This window comes from Mus caroli, unplaced genomic scaffold (genome assembly GCF_978045245.1).
Source record: "Mus caroli unplaced genomic scaffold, Mus_caroli_1 scaffold_11, whole genome shotgun sequence".
Lineage (NCBI taxonomy): Eukaryota > Metazoa > Chordata > Mammalia > Rodentia > Muridae > Mus > Mus caroli.
In genome coordinates this window covers 56,881,133-56,905,089 of record NW_028227266.1, presented here as the reverse complement: position 1 = coordinate 56,905,089, position 23,957 = coordinate 56,881,133, and the positions used below count along the sequence as shown (strand labels likewise).

Sequence of the window (23,957 nt, the reverse complement as noted above, 5' to 3'; positions counted from 1 at the left end):
GGCTCTGTGTAAGGAAGCATTTTCTGCCAGTGATCTGCTTCAACACAAGCAGACTGACTGCCTGGGGGTAGCCAGTGTCCATCCTCAGAGAGGCCTGGCCAGGGAAAGGCCTCCTGTTCCGACACCTAGCCATCCACTTTTGAGGTTACTCCAGGATTTGCCCTGGGGCCTCTTCTCATTCTGCTGGTCCCCAGTCTCTGGTCTCTGCGGGGATCCCAGCTCTGGTTTCTGTGGTCACCTTGTGTGAATGACTTCCCCCGTCTCTCACTTTGCTGGGGAAGGAACCTAGCTTATTTTCAGTGTGATTTTTTTTTTCTTCCCCTGGAGTATGCCTCACTCCCTCGTCTCCACATCCTATTCTGTGGGCCCACGCTCACCCATTTGTTCTAAGCATCAGTCTTTGCTCTTTTCATACACGCCCTGGGTCACTTCCATCCATGAAATAATCTCTTAGCTGGGCTCTGTGATCCGTTGGTGATTGTCGAGACTGTCTGTAGCTCACATTTTGAGACACCTATTTTAGACGGCTCCTTTTGTGGCTCTGAGCAGTAGCAATTTTCCTAGGGTGGAGAGAGAAGGAAGAGATAAACAGAGAGGGATGGCTCCCTAAATTAGTTCATTCAGATGCCGTAAGAAAGACCAAAATAACAGTGACTTATGCTGGGGCAGATGCTTACTTCTCACCCATGTGACCATCTGGCTATATCCAGGGTGGAAACCGCAGCCCCAGGGACCCTCTGTCTTGCTGGCTTGTAATGCTTGGGTGTAGCCGTGGCAGTTTGGTCCTACAAGGCTTGCCTCATCTCTGGTCCATGCATTGGAAGGGGGAGGATGAAAAGAAAGAAAGAGTGTGCCTTCCATCTTTAAGGACCTGACCCAGAAACTGTACATGTTAGTTCTTCTGAAGTCGTAGTAGCCAGGAAATGATCCTGTGGCCACACCCAGATGAAAGGGAGTCTGGGATCTGTAGTCTTTAGCTGAGCAGCCCTGTGCCTGACTACTAATGCCTCAGAAGAGAACAGATTTAAGGAAATAATTGGTGTCTTCTGTGGTGACATGGCTGTATGTATTTCAGTGTCACTAAAGTGATAGTGCTAAGGATTAATATATTAGAGATCCATTAAGCTTAGCGAAGGTTTTCTCTTAGAAACATTGCGCTCAGAGAGAGGATGTTGGATGGCTCAGCAAGGCGAGGTGCCTATTTCCAAGCCTGACAACCGGAGTTCAATCCCCAAGACCCATGTGGTTAAAGAGAGAACTGTCATGTACAAGTTGACCTCTCACCTTTGTGCATGTGCTCCGTGCACGTCAATGCTTAGACATTAAATATTAAAGACTTCGGTAAATGGATGTGAATAATTACAAATTAAACAAGAGCCATTTATTTTAGGTGTATGAATGTTTTCCCTCCACGTATATATTGTACCATGGGAGTGCCTGATACCAGAGGTCAGAAGAGGGGGTCAGATCTCTTGGAACTGGAGTTGCGGATGGTTGTGGCCCACCATGTGGTGCTGGGAACTGAACCTAGGTGCTTTGCAGGAGCAGCAAATGCGTTTAGCCACTGGGCCATCATCTCTCCAGCCCCACCCACACCCCCATCCCCCACTGCCCACTCTCCCCCCCCCTTTTTAAAAAAAGTTGGTGTGATCATTTTTTTAAAGATTTATTTATTTTATGTATATGAGTACACACTTTAGTTGTACAGATGGCTGTGAGCCTTCATGTGATTGTTAGGAATTGAACTTAGGACCTCTGCTTGCTCTGGCCAACCCCACTTGCTCCGGCCAAAGATTTATTTATTAGTATAAGTTCACTGTAGCTGTCTTCAAACGCACCAGAAGAGGGTATCAGATCTCATTATGGGTGGTTGTGAGCCACCATGTGGTTGCTGGGATTTGAACTCAGTCAGTACCTTTGGAAGAGCAGTCGGTGCTCTTACCCACTGAACCATCTCACCAGCTCGTGATCATTTTTTTTAATTGTGATAAAACACCACGACCAAAGGGAACTTATAAAAGGAAGAGTTTTAAGTTTAAGAGCTTACAGTTGCAGGGCTTTAAAGTCCATGATGGCAGAGCGAAGGCATGGTGGCAGGAAGAATTGAGAGCTCACAGCTTAAGCTGCAAGCAGGAGGCAGCGAGCACACTGGGAACAGCACCAATCTTTGGAAACTTCAAGCCTGCCCTTACTGACGCCCCTCTTCCAACAGGGCCACACCTCCTAATCCTTCCTGAACAACTGGAGGCCAGGTATGCGACTGTATGAATCCATGAGGGTCATCCTTATGTAAACCCCCACTGTGGGAGACCTTATTAAGACTGTACAGTGAAGCCGGGCGTGGTGGCGCACGCCTTTAATCCCAGCACTTGGGAGGCAGAGGCAGGCGGATTTCTGAGTTCGAGGCCAGCCTGGTCTACAAAGTGAGTTCCAGGACAGCCAGGGCTACACAGAGAAACCCTGTCTCGAAAAAACCAAAAAAAAAAAAAAAAAAAAGACTGTACAGTGAAGTGACAGAGTCCCAAACCTTGGGCTCATTTTCTGTCATTTTGTGTGTGTGTGTGTGTGTGCGCACGCGCCTGGGTGGGCACTAGCTGTGGAAGCCAGAGGACAACCTTGGCTGCTGATCCTCAATTGTCATCCACCTTGTTTTTTTATTTAGTTGCTTCTGTTTTGAGACTGGCTCTCTCACTAGCCCACAGCTCACTAAGCAGGCTGGGTTGGTTTGCCAATAAACCTAACGATCTGTCTTTCTTCACCTCCCCAGTCCTGGGACTGCACGCGAGGACCACCATGCCTGGTGGTCCCTGAGTTCTGATGATCACACTCAGTTCCTTCTGCTTGTGAGGCCTTGCTCTTTCATACGCTGCCATATCAAGGAGATGTGCTTGAGAGGCAGCAGATGAGGCTAAGATGAATCTCACATTGCCCAGCCTTACGTGGAGAGCTGCTCCAGGTCCTCAGGACACACTCGGAGGCTATGATGGCTCTCAGATGCCACATAGTAGCCCTCATGGAATCTTAAAGTGTGCCTTAGTGAAAGACATGTCTGCCTTCTGTATTGGGTCTGCTATTTGAGAACACACAGACACATTAGTCACCTTTGTGCCCACGGCCTCTGCTACAGGTATTCCATGCATTATTAAAGGAATTGTCCAATGCACAGGCGAATCTATCTATCTATCTATCTATCTATCTATCTATCTATCTATCTATCTATCTATCTATCTATCTAAGGGTTCCTTCAGTTGTACACGACAGAAACTTAGCTGGTCCTGGATTAAGGGGGAAAAGATTGGCCCATCTAGGTTTGCGTTGGGTGATGTCTTAAGAGTGTCCTTGGGTCCTAAATCTGGGATTGGTTGAATATGCATGCAGTAGCTTCAAAGTGAGAATGGCTGTCTCTTACCTACAGTGTCTCCAAAAGAGACTGTAGTCTTTCTTGGGGGTGGGGATTGGGGCTCCCTGGAGTGTCTAGGCTGGATTACAATGATGGGCTTCCTGAGTCCAAAATGAAGGAAAAGAATCAAAGGGAACAAGGCTAGTGTCCACTCTGGACGCCTCTCATGGGCCTTCTGGAGTGAGGAACAGCTATGCTCTGGGAAACTCAACTCGCCTGGCCAGGGGAGGGACTCTTTGATCCCACACATTCAACAGACATTCACAAGTGATTCTAGGGGTAAAGCCAGTAGCAGGAAATAGCTTGCAGCATGAGAAGGCATCTTAGGAAAAGCCTTCAGTGTCAAGTAGAGATATGTAGGTCTTTTCTTGTAACTCTTGGGGAGCCATGGGAGATTCCTAAGCACGGGAGGACATGAGCTGATTCCTGTCTTAGGTCTCAAGAGAAGGCACCTGAGAGAATTGAGTTTGGTAGGGGTGATATGTGGGACTTACAGGAATAGTGAAGGGGTCCCAGGTGGCCCTAGATGGCAGGCCTAGGCAGCCAAGTGAGGGGGTCCAAGAATCGCTGACAGACTCGGGATTTGTTTTAGTTTTGAGACATTGTCTCTTGTGACCCAGGATGGCCTTGTCCTCACTCACTACGTAGCTAAGGATGGCCCTGAACTCCTGATCTTCCTGCCTCTGTCTGGGAGTGCTCAGCTTACCGGCATGTACCACCACACCTGGTTTAAGAGGGGCTCAGAGGTTGAACCAGGAGCTGTGTACTTGCTGGGACAGCACTCTGCCAGCTGGGCCACATCCCAGCTCCCTGGTTTTGCTTCTGTCTAGAAGTAAACAAGGACAGAAGCCTTAGAAGCTGGCAGCTCTGTAGGCTTGAGCTTCCCGTGGCACGTAGCCAGCAGTACAGGCAGCTGCCTGCTAGGTTTTCCTGCAGGCTGACGGTGCCCTTGTCAGGCAGGAAGTGGTGTCCCCAAGGGTGCCACTATGAATTGGGGCTGCTGACTCAGCACCTAGACAGCCAGGCTTTGAGGCCACCAGACTTTGAACCGGAAGCATCTGGAAAGGAAGTGGCTGCCCAGGGCTTCCCCGCAGTGAAGCGTGGACAGCCAGGGAAGTGGGTGGCTGGCCAGGATGCAGGGTTTGGCTGAGGGACTCCCTCTGTGCAGCTGCCTGACATAGGGGGGGGTGCAGAGAAAGTGTGTGATAGGGATGGAAGGGCTGTCCCTGTGTACCTGAGGCTAGACCACATGCTTGGCTGTAGGCAGCATTTGCTCCATCAGAGGTAGAAAGGAGTTCCGCAGGATTGGGCTCTTTCAGCTTTTGTGTTTGGGTTTGTTTTTTTTTTTTTTTTAAAGATTTATTTATTTATTATATATAAGTACACTGTAGCTGTCTTCAGACACTCCAGAAGAGGGCGCCAGATCTCGTTACAGATGGTTGTGAGCTACCATGTGGTTGCTGGGTTTGAACTCTGGACCTTTGGAAGAGCAGTCGGGTGCTCTTACCCACTGAGCCATCTCACCAGCCCTGTTTGGGTTTGTTTATGTATGTATTTGTTTGGTTCTCCGGCTAGATGTGAGCAAGGCCTCCGGTCTATCTCTGGAGGTGGTCATGAGGATACAGAATGTTCATATTCTTGCTAATTACTGTTAGGTGGGATGGATGGACATGGGTCACATGGCTTGAGCAGGCAACAGCAAGAGACACAAGAAGTGCCTGCAGCCTGCCTGAGTCAGGCACCAGCAAGCTAAACTCAGGGGAGTCTGGGACCACCCCGGGCTAGGCTTGCTCTGTTGTAAGCGATGCAACTCTTGCTGAGGCCTGACAGACACTGACCCCAGCCCTGCCCCGGCCTCTTTCTTCTCTGCTGGGCCTTGGTTGTTTGGTGCATGTGTATTGAGCCAGCAGATGTCTCTCCCAGACTCCACATCCTTACATTGCTGCTACTCCTAGGGCTCTGTCCTGGGGTTTCTGCACACATGCTCCTAACCTAACATGCCTTGGACAAAAGGCTCCACATTTCCTGCCCCAATAACCAGGTCTCAGAGCCAAGTGTCCTGACGGTTGCCTTCCCGTGTCCTACGCTCTCAGATGCTGTCACTATGATCTCTTCCTGCCTTATCACTCGGCTGGCCCCTTTCATCTACCTTGCACATGCTATCGAAGTAGCCCTGACAATGCGGTTTCTTTATTCCAGAACCCTCAGTGGCTCCTGGCTACCTTTAGTAGTTGAGTAGACTTTTCAGGTTGAACCCTAAGTCTGTCTAAAGTCTACCCCTTTACTGTCCCATCTCTCCCATCAGCCAAAGTGACCTGGCACAGCCTGGACCCCAAGCTCATCGGCTTTGTCTGGCTGGCCGCCTGGCCTCTTCCCACTTGGATTTGGATGATCCTGAGGCCTTTGGAGGAACTTCGAGGCAAAGGCCCCTCTTCCTCTTCCACCGGCAGGAGCAGCCATTCGCCACGGAGAGCCCAGCTGTCAGCTGTCTCACAGGAAGATGCTTCGAGGATGGGGTGGCCCCAGTGTGGGTGTGTGTGTGCGCACAGCGCTGGGGGTGCTGTGCCTCTGCTTCACAGGTGAGGGAGGGGTCGTGGTCATGATGGTATGTGGGGATGCCCACTCCTCCCTGGGCTCCAGCCAGGCTGTCTCTGTCTTGAAGAAGCATACTGATTCCCATCTCTGGGCTCCACAGGCCACCAACCTCCTTTACCTTAGCCTCTGCTTCTTCATCTGTAAAATGGGACTTAAGTACAGTATGCTATGATAATGCAAGTTCCTGAACACACTGTGTGAACTCTGCTCAGGACCTCTGCCCAGAATTTTCTGTCCTCAGACACAGGCTTGACTCCACTCTTTATTTTGTTGCAAACCTTTGCTCAGATGACAGGTCCTCAGCATGCTTTCTTGACTACTTTGTATAAAACAACATAGCACTCTTCCTCCCTCCCTAAATCACCCCTGCCCCGAGCGCTTTATTACATTCTTCCTATAATTTACCTCCACTTGACATATGGTTCCTTTGCTAATTGCCTGTTGTCACCTCGCTCATAAGGCAAGGTCTAACCTCAGGGACTGAATGGATGATTGCTATGTTCACAGTGCTCTGTCCCCATGATGAATTAATTCCCACCTAGTGCTTGGCTAAGTAAATGCCCTGTTTAGGTAGTCAGCCACCCTATGGAGAAAACAAAGCCAAGTGTCTGGCGCCACCTAGTGGGTCACCAGAGACAACACCATCTCTACCTGTGGGTGTTCAGACTTCTTTTTGTGTGTGTGTTTGCTTGGTTGAGGCAGGGTCTCACTATGTGTCCCTGGCTGTCTTTGAACTCATTATCTAGACAGGCAGGCCTCAAACTCACACAGAGATCTACCTGTCTCTGCCTCCCAAGTGTTGGGATTAAAGGTGTGTGTCACCACGCCTGGCCTGGTTCTAATTTAGAAAGAATTTTGGGTGACTAAGCTCCATGTCCTAGATGTCCCCTACAAGGGGACACATAGGTCTAGTTGGCAAAGATGAAAACTGGCCTGAAACAAATACAAATTTTCTAAGCCTTATATGGGTGCTGTATTCAGCTGGCTTCATTTGAAGATTGTTTGTGCTGGAAAGTTTATAGGATAGAAGGCACGGGGGCCAATAGCGGAGCCTGTTTCTCTCTCTCTCTGTCTCTGTCTCTCTCTCTCTCCCTCCCTCCCTTCCTTCCTTCCTTTCTTTTTTTGTTTTTTTGTTTTTTTGAGACAGGGTTTCTCTGTATAACCCTGGCTGTCCTGGAACTCACTCTGTAGACCAGGCTGGCCTCGAACTCAGAAATCCACCTGCCTCTGCCTCCCAAGTGCTGGGATTAAAGGTGTGCACCACCACTGCCCAGCACCATTTTCTTATAACTTATAAAAGAAAGCATTTCCTCTGGGGGCTTGCTTAACAATGTCAGAGGGTGAGTCCATGACCCTCTCCATTATGGTGGAGAATATGACAGCAGGCAGGCCTGCATAGTGCTGGAGCAGTAGCTGAGAGATTCCATCCGATCCACAAGCACAAAGCAGAGAGGAGAGAGAGCCCAGGCTTTTGAAACCTCAAAGCCCCATCTCCTCTAACAAGGCCACACCTCCTAATCCTTCCCAAACAGTTTCAACAGCATTTAAACATATGTGCACGGGGTGGGGGGGGGGCACATTCTCATTTAAATCACCACAGATTCCTTCCTTCTCACCCTTCATCAACCAGCAAATATTGATAATTCTCTGGGCTGCATCTTAGATCTGGCTGGTTTGCTCAGTCCCTGTGGCTGCTCTTCACTGCAGGGCCTAGAACTTGCTATGTTGACCAGGCTGGCTTCAAATTTTTGGAGATCCTCCTGCCTCTGCCTCCTGAGTGCTTAGCCTTTCGCTGACTTGTGCTTATAGCCTCATGTGTCCTTTCTACAGCTGTGTCGCCATCACTTCTTTTGAGAACCTCTGAGCTGGTCTCCCGACTACCCACCCCCTCACTCTTCCACGATAGAGTCTCCCTTTATAGACGAGCCGGGGTGAGCTTCAGGCTTTGCTACCCAGATCACATCTAATAATTAGTGCCCTCCATAATGACATCCTCTCGAAGGTGGGAGACCCCAGGTTTCTTCCAGCATCTCTCAGAGCCCCGTCTGGCTGGCCTCCCGTGGGCTTTCCCATGTGCTCTTTCTGATCTGCACCTCGGGGCCTTTGTACCTGCTGGTCCCTCTCCCTGGGACACACTTACATGTGTTTCATAGAGCTCCTGCCTCATACCTTATTTAAAGACCTGGATATTCTTTCTTGCATAGAAGTTAAGTATGTTTGTTCATGAAGAGAAGAGAAGGAAAGGCACCCGTGAAGGTCTCTCACCCAAGGGAGACCACTGAGAACTGTGGGTGCTTACTTTCTGCAGGCACCCTTCCTATACAGATAGTATTTGTAGGAAAATGCAAGGGACCTGGCAGGTGGAAAGAACCTGCCAGGCTTGAAAGCTGCCTCTTCTTTGGTTCTTTCTTTCTCTTTGACTTTTATAAGTACTTCCTCTTTCTTCCTCTCCACTCACAGCTTCCCATTTTTTTTTTTTTTTTTTTTTTTTTTTTTAGAATAGAGAGGATCCAAAGCTGGGTGATGCTCTAACACTAAGCCCCCTCCCCCCATTGTCTAATCACAAGCTGACGCACATCTGTGTCCATCACAAACCGCCTGCCTTCCATTCCGACATAAACGAGCTCTGGGGTATGACCTGGGTCTTGGTCCTTGTCGCATTTCTAATTCATGTTGGCACATAGCTGCCTGCAGTGAGGAACATAGATAGGAACTTACTCTGAGCCTCTGACCTGAAAGGAATCATGTGCAAAGCCTAGAGGTAGCTGGAAAAGGAGAGAGAGAGACCCTGAGAAACCCCATCTTTCCTAACTGCCCTACCCCTTCCAACTCACCCCCAGGAGCTGTGGAAGTCCAGGTCTCTGAAGACCCCGTGGTGGCCCTGGTGGACACGGATGCCACCCTACGCTGCTCCTTTTCCCCAGAGCCTGGCTTCAGTCTGGCACAGCTCAACCTCATCTGGCAGCTGACAGACACCAAACAGCTGGTGCACAGCTTCACGGAGGGCCGGGACCAAGGCAGTGCCTACGCCAACCGCACAGCGCTCTTCCCTGACCTGTTGGTGCAAGGCAATGCGTCCTTGAGGCTGCAGCGCGTCCGAGTAACCGACGAGGGCAGCTACACCTGCTTTGTGAGCATCCAGGACTTTGACAGTGCTGCTGTTAGCCTGCAGGTGGCCGGTGAGCATGGAGAGGGGTACCCTCTGCTTCCACTCTTCATCCTTCTGCATGTGGCCTCTCACACGCTGCTGTACCACTGATGAGCCTGCGCTAACAGCCTGTGCGCCATGTCCTGCACGGATGCTGTTGCTGATGATCCCTGCCCTCTCCCACCCTCCAGCCTTCTACTCAAAGCCCAGCATGACTTGGGAGCCCAACAACCTGGGGACAAGGTGACATCATATGCACCAGCTCCCAGGGCTGCCCAGAGGCTTCGGCAGGGCTCAGCAGACTGGCCTTGTGACCGAATCTTAGGTGGCCAAGGAGCAGGGCTTGTTTGATATGCACAGCATGCTTAGAGTAGTCCAGGATGCTAATGGCACCTACAGATGCCTGGTACTCAACTTGGTGTTACAGTAGGATCATCACAATCCACAGAAGCCCCATGGGCTTTTAGCTTTTGGTTGTAAGTGGCACCTTAAAGGGGAGTAACTTAAAGGGTTATAGCTTTTATCAATTACACTTGAAGTTAAAGCAAGTTAGTTCCTTATCTCCAGTCTCCTAACAAGTGAGATGCTTGATTGTGATAGGATGGTGGGGGAGGGCTCTGCAGGTAGCGGGGAGCCACTGATAGAAGGCCTTCTTGACTCCCCAGACTCCAAGGCCGTAGAAACCTCCTGAAAGGATGGAGATGCATCTGGGTCAGCAGGTCACGCACAGGAGAGGGAAAGGAGTTCTGCGGGGAAGGGGTTTGCTCTTGCGGGACTCTCGATGATCCTATCACCCTAAGTCTGGATCCCAGGGATGGCTCTTGTCAGTCAAGACCAGCCTGCTATGAAAAATCAGATATGAGACTCAATCTGTCTCGAGAGAATGAGGAGGAAGGAGGCCTGGGTTTTGATGGGAGAAGAGGCTGTGGAACGGCTGCAGAGGTCCTATTCCTCCTTAATGCTTGGTCTCTGTGATTCTGACCCAGGAGACATGGAGGTCCAGGTCTCTGAAGACCCTGTGGTATCCCTGATGGACAGTGATAACACAATATGCTGTTCTCCCCCTGAAACCCCACCCCACCCTCGAGCCTGGCTTCAGCCTGGCCCATTTTATCCTCATCTGGCAACTCAGACACCAAATATCTGGTGTGCAGCTTCCCTGGGGGGCTGGGTCCAGGGCAGGCCTATCCCAGCAGCACAGCATTCTTCCCCGCTGGCACAGGGCAGTGTGTTCTTGAGGGTTCCGTGTATGTATGTAGCTGATGAGGGCAGCTCCCCCTGCTTTGTGGGCATCTGGAACTTTCGCAATGCTGCTGCCAGCCTGCAGGTGGCAGCTGAGTCACAGGCGGGAGCATTTCCCCCTCCTTGTCCCCTGCATGCAGCCCATCCCCTGTCCCACTGCTCATACCACCATCAAAGAAAGCCCCAGAGCTGGCTCCTGACCCTCAGCCTCTTGTGTCCTTCCTCCACTGGATTCCCCTGTGCTGACTGTCATCGCTCTCTGCCCTCTGCCACCCTCCAGCCCCCTACTCGAAGCCCAGCATGACCCTGGAGCCCAACAAGGACCTACGTCCAGGGGACATGGTGACCATCACGTGCTCTAGCTACCAGGGCTATCCGGAGGCCGAGGTGTTCTGGAAGGATGGACAGGGAGTGCCCTTGACTGGCAATGTGACCACATCCCAGATGGCCAACGAGCGGGGCTTGTTCGATGTTCACAGCGTGCTGAGGGTGGTGCTGGGTGCTAACGGCACCTACAGCTGCCTGGTACGCAACCCGGTGTTGCAGCAAGATGCTCACGGCTCAGTCACCATCACAGGTAAGGGGAGACGGTGAGCTGAGGAAGAGCTGAGGGAGCAGCTACCTCTCCTCTAGGCCCTAACTGGGATATCAGTGTAAAAATACTGGTGTTCATATAGATTTCAGATATCCCAAAGCCTCCCCCAGTGAGGAGTCTTTAAGGGACTTGTTTTCTTGAGCTGATAAATCTTTTGTCACATTTGCTTTCCATGGTACTTGTGCCTCTTACTTGGACCACAAAGTACCTTCCTGGAATCTAGAGGGTGGGTGGGATTCTGGGGCAGACACAGGCTTGCTCAGAGACCTTCTGAGTGAGATGTGCTTTCCAATGGGCACTTCTTTGGTGTGAAAAAAAGTCTGTTGTCCAACTGTGAAGCCCCAGGAGCCTTGAAGGTGGATCTCACTCAACTGGGCGAAGAAGGGCCGCACTTCTCCCTGCCGACTAGAGTGCCACCATTGCATTAGTCGGAGTTGCCTCTACTGCCCTCATGTGGTCAAATGCTAGAATTGAGACTCACACTGGAGGACTCACTTAAATCTCTCGTTTCCAGGTCAGCACTAGTTCAAGTAGGCACCTTCAGTGCCTGGGGATCTAAAGAGGGTTCAAGCTCACCTTCATGCCAAGGTGGACCGTCACTCTCTGGGTTTGGCCTTTAGTAGATCTGTGTGCTAGGTCTAGCTTCCCAGTGCCTCCCTCTGGGCTGTGTGAGCTTTCCCAGGATCCTCTATGTCTCTGAGATCAGGATGTCTGTCATTGGTCCTTGTCTTTTCTCATCCCATAACTTCTGCCTGGCACCCCCAACCCACCCAGCTTTCTACTTCCAATGGTTGCCAGTGTCTGTGTAGACCTTAGGCTTCATTGCGGCTCACCCCTCCTGCTGAGCGTGCTGGAAACCCTTGTGTGGGTTTCTCTCCTGATGAACTCAGCCAGTGGCCACCATTCATGCTTGTCTCCCAGGAGTAAGTCTTATTCCTAACTCTTGCTTTTTTAAGGTGTCACCTAGACCTCCCCAAGACTGAACCTACCTTCCCTGTAGAGAGCCAGTCTATGCATCCTCTAAGGGAGTCCCTTTCTCAGCTCTCTCATATTCTGAGGTACCACCTTGATCTTACAGAGAACACCATAGGAAAGCCGTGTTTCACTGAGTTGGAGAGATGGCTTAGTGATTAAAAAGCCTTGATGCTCTATCATTGAAGACCACAGAGTTTACATCCAAGCACACATATATCACGTGGCTTGCAAACATCTATAATTCCAACTCCAAGGGATCAGATGCTCTTTGCTGGCCTCTGTGGATACCCTCACACGCATGTGTGAACACACACACACACACACACACACACACACATACACACACACACACACACACACACACACACACACACGCATGAACATTCTTTTTTTAAAAAATCAACAACAGGTCTGTTTTGTTTTTGTTTTGTTTTGTTTTGTTTTTACAAGAAAGACCAAGGAGCCTGGAGTGAGATGTAAGATGGACAGATGTGTGGAGGTTATCAGGAAGGACAGAGGACTCATGACCAACCTGCACCAAGTGGGCTGGGATATCTGTAGTATGCTTGCTGTGAAGCAAGGATTTGTATGTGGAAAGAACAGTTGCCCTGCTTCAGAGAACATTACCTCAGTAGATAGCATTGACTGAAAGGGATTTCATTTGGGCTGGTGTCGTCAAGCACAATTCAGACAAGACACGGAGACCCAGGGAAAAGGGACTCTCCCAAGACCACAGACCAGCACAGTGGCTCCAAAGGATTTGGGGGCCGGGCCCCACTTTGAAAACTGACAAGCGCTAAAGGCAGTGATTTGCCTGAAGCTTGGCGGGTTCCCAGCTTCTCTAAACTCCATCTGAGGAGCCTTTGGATCCTTTTGCGGCATTCTGCAGCGAGCAGAGGAGCCAGGATCTGAATCTAGCATTGGCCTCTTAGCCCAGTTTCTCTCCTCCCCGCCGGCTGGCCTCCTGTTTCCATTAGAGCAGAGCTGGCTTACCTTGGAGCCCTTGGCCTGCATTTGGCTGCGGGCAGCTCTGCCTTGTACAGCATTCTGGGATTTCGATGCTCAGTCCTCTGCCTGGTCTCCCTCCACCTGACGGGGGTTAGTGATGTTGAGAGTGCTGTGCCAGGCATCTCTGGAGAGAGAGAGCTTTCTAGAGCAAACACTGGAAATGTAGGTCTGAGCCCCACTAACTGTGTCCTTGGCCAGGAGGATGAAGGCAGCCTCACCCTGCTTTAGGCTCCGTGTCAGGGTGAACCTTACCTTTGAGTATTTCAGTTTTTTATTAGCTTCTATTAATTACATATTAAATAGATTATATTTCATACACACACACACATTCTGTTCATCCTCACCCCAACACCATTTCATGTCCCCTGTCATTCCTTCTGATCCCCTTCCTCTGCCCAACTAGTCTCCTCCTATTTTCATTACTCTAAAACCTTAGTGTGTGTGTGTGTGTGTGTGTGCGCGCGCGCGAGCGTGAATGTGTGTGAAGGTCAGAGGACAACTTTCAGGAATTTGATCTCTCCTTCCACCATTGGTTCTGGGGCTAGAACTCAGGTCACTGGGCATTTAAAGTAGACTTTCACCAGTTGGTGTCCCCCTTCCATCTTAATGTCTCTCTATATTTTGTGACACTATGGCACAAGTTGAGGGGTCAGTTATAGGAGCTTGGGCACTTTATCAAGTGGCCATGTTTCCTTCCCCCTAGCGACCATTAGCTGCCTGCAGTTCTTCAGGGAGGGTGGAGTCCCTTGGGTATTTCTTTTTTTTTTTTAAGATTTATTTATTTATTATATGTAAGTACACTGTAGCTGTCTTCAGGCACACCAGAAGAGGGAGTCAGATCTCATTACAGATGGTTGTGAGCCACCATGTGGTTGCTGGGATTTGAACTCTGGACCTTCGGAAGAGCAGTCAGGTGCTCTTACCCACTGAGCCATCTCTCCAGCCCCCCTTGGGTATTTCTGCTGCTCTGCCCTGCTCACTGCTGCAGGAGCACCTTAGACATCTTAGACATTTCCATGTGAGGGTTTCCCATGGGCTCTAGACTGACCTAGCCACCCACCTCAGCTGTGGCCTCTGCTCCTGCCCTGGCTTCTTCTGCTTCTAGACTCCAGAGCAGCAGTGCTCCACCCCCCACCTCCTGCTCCCACCCCATGTCTCTGGAAAGCATAGCTACTGCCAAGACTTACCACAACTCCTGGATGCAGGCTGCCGGGTCCCGCTGCCTGGGTTCTCCACTGTGGCTGCTGATGCCCTGGCTGCATGCTGTTTCCAGAGAGCATAAGGAATCAGCTGTCTTTGTTAGTGTCCCAACACGCACCCGCAGTGGCTCTGCCCTGGACCCAGTGTAGCACTGGGCTCAGGGTGGTAGCTATGCTGGAGTCATGTGGGGTATGTGCTCAGAACAGCTGCTGGTCCCAACCCCACCTTAGTTGCTCTGCCTCCACTCACTCCTTGACACGAGCTATCTAATGGGGAGCCTCACGTTGCACGTGAATATTGGCGAGGCTCCCCCAGATCTGTATGGATCCTTAAGTGACTTAGATTCTCACCCAGGCTCTCATCTATGGTGCACTTTCTGTGCAGTGAGTGACAGAGAGTACTTTGTGGGCTGTGTTCCATCTCTCTGCTGATGATTGATTGGCAGGATCTCCTTGTCGCAGTTTTACTATTGATTGGTTGATTGACTGATTGACTGGCAGAATCTCAGTGTCTCATTTGACCTTGAACTAAATATGTCACGAGGATGACCTTGAGTTTCTTCTCCTCCCACCTCTACCTCCTTAGTTCTGGGATTCCAGGGAGCTCGGGAAACAATTCCCAGTTCATGTGCTGCCGGGACTAGAACCCGGAGCTTCTTGTGTTGTAGGCAAACAAATGGTCGACCAACTGAGATACATCTCCAGAGAACCATAGCTTTCCTTTCCGTTCTTTTTTCTTTCTCCTTTCTTTTTGTAGCCCTTTTCCAAATATAAAAGCTAATACTAGCTCCTGGATTGTCAAAAGCAGGCCACAGTCTGACTCATGGGCTGTCACTGGCTGATGCCTGACCTTCAGGATGATGTAAACCAGGTAGGACTGTAACCTCGAGGGAGGCCTCTGGAGAGGTGACTGCTAGGAAGGGAAAATGACAGCAACTGTGTAGATCCTGGAAGGAGTCAGGACTAATTCTGTAGAGAATGGCCAAAGTGGGGTTTCCTGTGGCGCCATTAGACAGAATAGCTGGGAGCTGGGTCAGCTTAGAGACCCTTAGAGATCCAGCCATCCATGCCTGCGTGTCTTGGGGCACATCACTGTTTTAGTTTAGTTTATTTGGTGCAGCTGTAAGAGGATTCCTGAGACAGGTCAGGTAAAGAACAGACATTTGGTGATGGCTCAGTGGTTAAGAGCACTGACTGCCTTTCCAGAGGTCCCGAGTTCAATTCCCAGCAACTACATGATGGCTTACAACCAAATCAGAATGAAATCTGATGCCCCCTGTCTGGTATGCAGGTGTACATACAGATATATATAAATAAATAAAACTTTAAAAAAAAAAAGAAAGAACATTTACTGGCTTGTGCATCTCAAGCTGAGAGTACCATACCCAGGCAGCTGGGAGAGCAGAGAAAGAAAGCCCTTGCTAGAGAAGGATGAAGGCTGGTGTTTGGAACTCCACTCTTAGAAGGCAGAATGATTATCCTAGGTCAGTGAGGCCCTGTCCATGGTTATTACTCACCCTCGGGCTTCTTAGCTTCCCCTCTTCCCTTCTGAGGTGAACCCATAGCCACAATGGCAGGGTTTGGTGGGGTGAATGGAGCTGTGACCCTGGGAGCCCTGGCCATGGGAGCTTCAGTGAGCATCATTGACTTTGGTGGCGTATAGTGAGCTTGGGAGCCCCTGTTCACACCGTAGAACAAGATGGTCTCATGCTTCTTTCTTCCTCTTCTAGGGCAGCCCCTGACATTCCCCCCTGAGGCTCTGTGGGTAACCGTGGGGCTCTCCGTCTGTCTTGTGGTACTACTGGTGGCTCTGGCTTTCGTGTGCTGGAGAAAGATCAAGCAGAGCTGCGAGGAGGAGAATGCAGGTGAGGGAGAGTGACTCGCGTGTGCATGCGTGTGTGTGTGTGTGTGTGTGTGTGTGTGTGTGTGTGCGTGCGTGCGCGTGTGTTGTACATACATGCCTGCATGTCTTGGGGCATGTCACTGTTTTCATTTTTTGGTTCAGTTGTAAGAGAATACCTGAGACAGGGTCATGTAAAGAACAGACATGTGCTTCTCAAGCTGTGGGTATCCTATCCAGACAGGTGGGAGAGCACAGAAAGCACTTGCCACAGAAGGCTGAAAGTTGGAGTTTGCAACCCTAGCACCTACATAAATGTCTAGTGGGCATGGCAGCTTGTCTATCATTCCAGCTCTTAGAAGGAGGAGACACGAGCTTCCCCAGATCAAACGGATCAGCTAGACTAGCCACATCAGTGAGCTCTGGGTTCAACTGAGAGACCTGGTCTTAATGAATAAGCATGGAGAGTGACCAAGAAGACTCCTGGCATCAAACTTGGGCCTCTACATACACGTGCACCCACACACATGTAAACAGGCATGCACACATGCACGGTACCACACACTCAGCTGCATGCACAAAGTAAGTAAGTCAATACCATGTCCAGGATCTGCCCCTGGAGAGGCCTTGCTGCTCATTAAATGGTGGAAAGCGAGAGGGCAAAGGCCATAGCGCCCATCCCATCTGCAAGGGTGGCGCCGTCAGAGCCTAATTAATCACCCTTTAGAAGTATTGCCTCAGCTGGGCGTGGTGGCGCACGCCTTTAATCCCAGCACTCGGGAGGCAGAGGCAGGCGGATTTCTGAGTTCGAGGCCAGCCTGGTCTACAAAGTGAGTGCCAGGACAGCCAGGGCTACACAGAGAAACCCTGTCTCGAAAAACCAAAAAAAAAAAAAGAAGTATTGCCTCTTTAGGAAACAAAATTAATGTAAAAGTTAATTTATTTTTTTAATTTAAAGTTTTTGTGTATGGGTGTTTTGCCTGCATGCAGCTGGAACTGAAGTCACAGGTGATTATTAGCTGCCACATGGCTGCTGAGAACAGAATTTTGTTCTCTATAAGAGCAGACAGTGCTCTTTAACCACTGAGCCATCTTCTCCAGCCCAGAAGTCCCACCCCTTGATACTGTTTGATGGCAGCTAATTTCAGTGTGTGTTTGGGAGGGAAACAGACATTCAGACAGTTGCTGTGCCTGTGAGAGGATGAACAGGAGGGGTCTAGCCTTAGACCTTGAGGCTAACGTCCTTTGTGAGTGGGTGCGAATCTGCCTGTCAGTGTGGAAGCATGGTAGTTGGGTGTAAACAGGAGTGTTTTGTTTCATGAAGGGGGTGGGTGTGACAAGGAATGAGTGTGTCTGCGGAAACGAGCATGAAACTGAATGTATATGTAAGTCTTGCGTCTGTGAGTGAGAACAGGTTTCGATCCTTGGGAACATTTATTTCGTGTGTCACTAGGAAGAGTGTGTGTATTCCTTGGAGTGCTGGGTGTGCAGCGCCTCACAGTTCCATCATCCACTGGATGCGAGCGCTTTTGAGTTGGTATTGGTGATTGTAGACGGGCGAGGGAGTGGATGTTGGTGGGTGTCACATGAGAGCAGGCAGGTAGTGAAGGCAGGAAGGTGACTAGAGATGAGGAAAATGTGAGCAGAGTTTGGTGGATTGTGGGTAAGTGATGCTTGGGTCATAGGTGGTTAAGTGGGCTGTGTGTGGCAAATAGAGGATGGGTGGGCATACTAACGTGGGGCACAAAGGGGCTGAGGAGATGACTCTGTCAGTAAAGTGGTCCCTGGGCAAGCATGAGGGCTTGAGTTTGGATCCCCAGAACCCATGTAAAAGCTTGATGTGGCAGCTTGCTTCTGTGACACTGGGGTAGTACTGTGACACTGGGGTAGTACTGTGACACCTGGGGTAGTACTGTGACACCTGGGGTAGTACTGTGACACTGGGGTAGTACTGTGACACTGGGGTAGTACTGTGACACTGGGGTAGTACTGTGACACTGGGGTAGTACTGTGACACCTGGGGTAGTACTGTGACACTGGGGTAGTACTGTGACACTGGGTAGTACTGTGACACTGGGGTAGTACTGTGACACCTGGGGTAGTACTGTGACACCTGGGGTAGTACTGTGACACTGGGGTAGTACTGTGACACTGGGGTAGTACTGTGACACTGGGTAGTACTGTGACACTGGGGTAGTACTGTGACACCTGGGGTAGTACTGTGACACTGGGGTAGTACTGTGACACTGGGTAGTACTGTGACACTGGGGTAGTACTGTAACCCTGGGGTGGTACTGTAACAGAAAGGTCCTGCTTCTGTAACACTGGGATTTAGGGAGACCGAAAGGTCCCTGAAGTTCACAGCCAGCCATTCTAGCTGAATCAGTGATCTCTGTGTTCAGTGAGAACCTTATCTCAAAAAATAAGTCGCTGAGAAAGACATCCAATGTCAACAGCTGACCTCCATATGCATGCACGCCCACATGCACACACACACGTGCACACACACACATAAAAATTAAAGAAGTGGGGTCCAGATGTGGTGATGTGTGCTGGGTTGTGAGTGGGTACAAAGCTGGGTAAGTGGGTCCTTGCTAGGAAGTGTTGGGTTTCCTGCTGCAGCCCTCCCATTACATCCCAAGGTTCCGCTCTGGTCTGGTCTCAGGTGTGGGAGTGCTGGCTGACAGGGCTGAAAAAGCTTGTTAATCACCCTTGTAGGTGCTGAGGACCAGGATGGAGATGGAGAAGGATCCAAGACAGGTGAGTCTGGCTCTCTTAACTGGGGAGGCATCAGGTACAGGAGACAAGACTTCAAGGGTTTGATACACGCTCTGATGGAGGGCCCCAACCCCGGGTCAACTACCACTCAGGAGTCTCCTGCCTACCTTGGTCCATCCAATTGAGGACTTCCCAGGGGTGGGAGGAGGGCTTCAAGAGAGAGGAAGTCTCTTATAAAAAAAACAAAAAACAAAAAGGAGCCTTCAGCAAATAACTGTCTCTTTGGTCTATTTTCCCATGTGTAAGAAATGCATGTGAGAATGGGTCTCTAGGTGTTTCTGCATTGGATTAATGAGATAGTCTATGCAGAAGACAGTACCATGCCTGGGGTCTAGTTAAGAGCTTATGGTGGCGCCTGTTGTGATAAAGCAGACAACTGTGGACAGCCCGATTCTCCTTAGAGGCTGGGCAACACTGGCAAAGTGCTTTGCTCCTTGGACTTCCATGCCTCACCTGTAAAATACCATCCTGGCCCTGTCCTAATGGCACCTGAGAGCTGTTCTGAAGCTCTCTCCAGAGCCTAGAGAAGCCATTGCTCTGCAAAGGGTCTTGGGCTGAGGTCAGGTCTTAGGGTGAATGCTGAGGTCCTGGTGCCCATAGCTGCAGGACCAGGAGAGACACTGCTGAGAAAGGCAGATATCCAGTGAGTCATCTTGGACTGGCCCAGTTGACAGCAGCTCCCTCCGCACCCCCACAGAAGGAAGGGCAGGAGACATGCCTGGGGACTGCTATAAATCATGCCAATTAATTCGCCACCTGTTGGTGCCTGTGTGGCCAGCATGGAGAGGGACCTGGGATCAGGCCTCATTTCTCACGCTTAGAGCCAGATGTTGGCAGGGGGAGGGAGGGAGAGAAGAATGGGCTAGGGAGTCAGTCAGCCACGTGACCCTAGGCCTCAGGAGGCATCTGTAACCATGCCAGCCTCCCTGATCCTCATCTCACTACATTTATAGCCTGGGCTCTGTGTGCTGCCACATCTTCAGCCAGTTGGATGTGGGTCCTTGTCCTCATTCTATAGGAAGGGAGCCTGAGGTTCAGGGAGGAGAGACGTGTGGGACTTATTCAGTGTGGGTGAAGGTGGGACTTGGGAACTAAGGCTTGGCATGGCTCTGGGGCTCCTCCCCTGGTACTTCGATGGTGCCTGGTGCCAAGCTCTGCCCATCCCTTCTGCATCTCCACCTTACTTCTCCCTTCACCTGCCTCCCTAGGATTCTTCTCTTATCACAAGCTCTGTTTTTGTTTTTTCAGCTCTACGGCCTCTGAAAAACTCTGAAAACAAAGAAGGTAAAGATATATTGCCTGAATGTGTGTGTGTGTTTGTGTGTCTGTGTAGGAAGCAGGGTAGTGGGGCAGCCATGGTCACCCTTCTGGTGCTGACCTGTGCTCCCGCTCCAGAAGAGCAGCATCCGCTCACCCAAATGCCCTACACAGGCTTCCCCACACTGGGCACACTTTCTACCTCTCCTGGCTGATAGTCTTAAAGCTGCAGGTAGCCTAGGGCCTGGATTCTGTTCCCTGCTATATGAAGCTCTCAGCCTGGGTCTAAGGGGTTGCTGTGGCTGCCATGTCCCCCTCCAGAGGCAAGGGATGAGAAGGAGGGCAGGGAACATCTTTCTAGGGCTTGGCCAAGAATAGCTCCTGTCACTTTAGATACATCCCATTGGGCAGAACCTAGTCATGTGACCTGTTTTTCCAGGTGAGGCTAGAAACGTAGTTTTCATCTGGGCAGTCACGTTTCTGGTGCATAGGAGGGGGCTAATCAGTACAGCGGTCCTTGTTCCTCACGTGGGTGGGCAGGTTTATTAGAGAACATAGGAAGTGATCGTCTCCTCGCTGCTGTTGGGAGGCAGTGAGCACAGAAGAATGGAGCCCTGCTGCTGAGAAATGTCAGCTGGGTGTCTGAAGAGGGTTGCTACCCAGCGTAGCCCTATAGGTGAAGCAAGGGCTTTCCTGTTCCCCAGGGAAGCATCTTGGCCTTAGACTGTGTCAGAGATGGATGACTGCAGAAGCAGGCTATGACAGCTCCTTTCTTGAGGACAGACAGATCCCAAAGGAAGGGAGAAGAACAGGGTCAGGGGTGTCAGATTTGGATGTTCCTCACCAGGGAGGCAGTCAGAGGGAAAGGGCTTCCTGCAGGGTGATTCTTCAGGTCATTACAATGGAAAGGAGTGCTGGGCCAGAGGAGGGAATTGGGCCAGGCCTTGAAGGGTGAGTCAGATGGACCAAGCAGGCCATACTGGCTCCTGTGTACATACAATGTAGCAGTGTAAGGAGACACACTCCTTAGTGCTACCTATCCTGCACACACCTAACAGCCTCCAGGATAGTGGTCACGGTGCACACTCCCAGTTGGGCACGTGACTTCTGATGTACCACCAGGAGCAGAACTTCTAGCTTCTAATGCATTTCTCCCCCCCTTTCCTTTTATCCCACCATGAAATCAGATGACGGACAAGAAATTGCTTGATTGGGAGCTGCTGCCCTTCCCAGATGGGGGGACCCACCCTCTGGCAGTGTTGAGCTTCAATGTGAGCCCTTCCCCCAATGAATGGGTTCTGTCCCACAGATCTACCCGTTCGTCAAGGAACGTGGTCCATCGACCACCCACAGCCTTACTTTTCCAATGGACTTAATTCCCATCGTCCTGCAGCTTCATTTCTCCAGTGACACGATACATGAACCATCCTGCGGCCTTATTTCTTATGGACAGGACACAAAGATGTTCCTCCTTAGTGTTCCTCCAGAGTCGTCTGGCGGCCTTGTGATACCGCATGAACCTTCTTCCTTCGGCCTTACTTCTAATGGACACACACACACCACCCCCACACCCTTGCTCCTCCAAAGCCATGCAGACTGTGTAACTGCTATTATTCTCCAAGGGGCATCCTGGGCAGATGAACCCCTCCCTGCCTTATTTCCCTGAAGACAGCTGCACAGTGACCTCTTAGTTCTTTCTCCCATGGCCCTCACGTATCCGAGTTACCAATCCTCAACCTCAGTTCTGAGGGTGGTTGTTGTCTCGCTCCCTGACTAAGTGAGATGGGGCACCTCCCCCCCCCCCCCACAGGTCACAGATACCTACCTGCAGCTGTGCGTGCTGGATCACGTACTTGCCTTGCATGGTCTCCTCTGGCTGCCCTGGGCTGTGCCCATTCTTCCACAGGAAGCAAGTGCTTATCTCCCTGGTTCTCAGGGCCCCTCAGGGGCTCAGCCTTCAACCCTGTGCTTCCCCATGTTGGGAATCTTTGTTACCTTTCCCTCCTTAGTAAATTAACATCTGATAACAACCACAGGGTCCAATGGGACTTTCACAGACCTGCCAGCAAGATAAATAATGACACAGAAGTTTATTAATATTTTAAGGCTTAGGCCTTTTGCCGGGCAGCCTCCCAACTATTCTATCCTGACTAATCGTGGCACTATGTCCCACCACATGGCCAGGTCTATCTCTCTGCTCCACTCTCCATCCACCTCCATGTCTGCCAGCAAATCTCCCATGATTCAGTTCTTCTCCCAGAGTCCCTATCTCTGCCCGGAAGTACCACCTTCGACTTCCTGCCCAACTACTGGCCGTCAGCTCTTCATTAAAGCCGCTCAGATGTAAATCTAGATTGCCTTAGGCAGGTGAGGAAGAAACAAGTATTTGTAAAATATGAGACCAGCGATGGGCCATAGAAATAACAGCACCAGATCCTGCCAGCATTTAGTCCTCTGCTGGTACAAAATTAACAATTGAGTATACAGAGACCTACCTTCAGAGTGTACCCCAACAACAGGCGTGAGCATGGTGCTGGGTACTAGGGTCCTGCCGGAAAATCAGAGACCTTACCTCCAGCTGGGACATGACCTTGCTCCCGACTTACCCACCACTTTTGGATACCTCACCCTCAGCCCACACTATCCCTGGCCTAGGGCCCAGGGTAGAGCCAGAAACATGGAGAAAGCATGGCCCTTTGCCATACCTGGAGAACTGGGTATTTCCCAGAGTCTTTATAGATGTGGACTGGAAGGCAGGTGGCCACAGCCGTGCAGACCTGGGTCAGGTCAGAAACCTATGCCATGCTGGGACCCTACTCAACAGCAGAAGCATGAAGAGGGCCTGAGGACAAGTAGGGCCTTCTTACCATGGTGCTATTCTGGAGCTGGGATATGTACCTGGCTTGTCTCTGACTGCCCTGGCTTCTGGCAGAACTTCTGATGTCCTCCTGAAGGCCTCTCTCCCACCCCAGTACCTGAGAACCTGAGGATAATTTAAACATGGGACTCTGGCCAGCACCTGGGAGAGACAGGTAGATCTCTGACTTTGGACCCAGCCTGGTCTACAGAGTGAGTTCCAGGACATCTGGGGATACACAGAGAAACCATCTTATAGACTAAGAATAATAAACACGGGACTCTGTAAACTGGGTGTATTTTGGGAGAAATAAATGTCTTTTTCTTTCAATAGCCTCTGGCCTGTGATGTCTGTGAAACAGTGGGGTGGCTTGGTGTTAGAAGGGAGGAATCTGTCCTGGGGAAGGGTTCCCTAGCTCTCCATAGCCCAGTGGCTTCCTTAGGTTCCTGACTGCATTTCTGTCTTAAGTTGGTTGACCAAAACCAGGTTCCTTTGCCAGTGACTCCTCTCGCTGATGCGCATGTCACTTGATTTCTTTTTTTTTTTTTTTTAATTTATTGGTTATTTTATGTATTTACATTTCAAATGTTATCCCCTTTCCTGGTTTCCCCTCTGGAACCTCCCTCTTCTATCCCCCCACTCCACCCCCCCACTTCATGAGGGTGTGTTCCCACCCACCCACTCCCACCTCCCCGCCTGGCATTCCCCTACACTGGAGGCATTGAGCCTTCACAGGACCAAGGGCTTCTCCTCCTATTGATGCCAGACAATGCCATCCTCTGCTACATATGCAGCTGGAGCCATGGGTCCCTCCATGTGTACTCTTTGGTTAGTGTTTTAGTCCTTGGGAGCTCTGGGGGGAGGGATGTCTGGTTGGTTGATATTGTTCTTCCTATGGGGTTGCAAACCCCTTCAGCTCCTTCAGTCTTTCCCCTAACCCCTCCATAGGGGACCCGGTGCTAAGTCCAATGATTGGCTGCAAGCATCCGCCTCTGTATTTTTCAGGCTCTGGCAGAGCCTCTCAGGAGGTATAACAGGCTCCTGTCAGCAAGCACTTCTTGGC

At 50.6% G+C, this 23,957-nt stretch overlaps 1 protein-coding gene across 1 annotated transcript in view; it reads left to right on the top strand.

The window, feature by feature from the left end:
• Cd276 (CD276 molecule) overlaps positions 1-23,226 on the top strand; it is a 33,035-nt gene extending 9,809 nt beyond the window's left edge. The window contains 14 exon segments of the mRNA XM_021171960.3: positions 5,706-5,979; positions 8,836-9,174; positions 9,335-9,374; positions 9,376-9,431; positions 9,434-9,569; positions 10,086-10,206; positions 10,208-10,272; positions 10,274-10,354; positions 10,356-10,474; positions 10,663-10,962; positions 15,893-16,027; positions 18,721-18,762; positions 20,029-20,064; positions 21,225-23,226. Coding sequence (XP_021027619.1) covers positions 5,901-5,979; positions 8,836-9,174; positions 9,335-9,374; positions 9,376-9,431; positions 9,434-9,569; positions 10,086-10,206; positions 10,208-10,272; positions 10,274-10,354; positions 10,356-10,474; positions 10,663-10,962; positions 15,893-16,027; positions 18,721-18,762; positions 20,029-20,064; positions 21,225-21,247 — 1,572 coding nt within the window. The 5' untranslated portion in view covers positions 5,706-5,900 and the 3' untranslated portion in view covers positions 21,248-23,226.
• Positions 23,227-23,957: the final 731 nt, after the last annotated feature.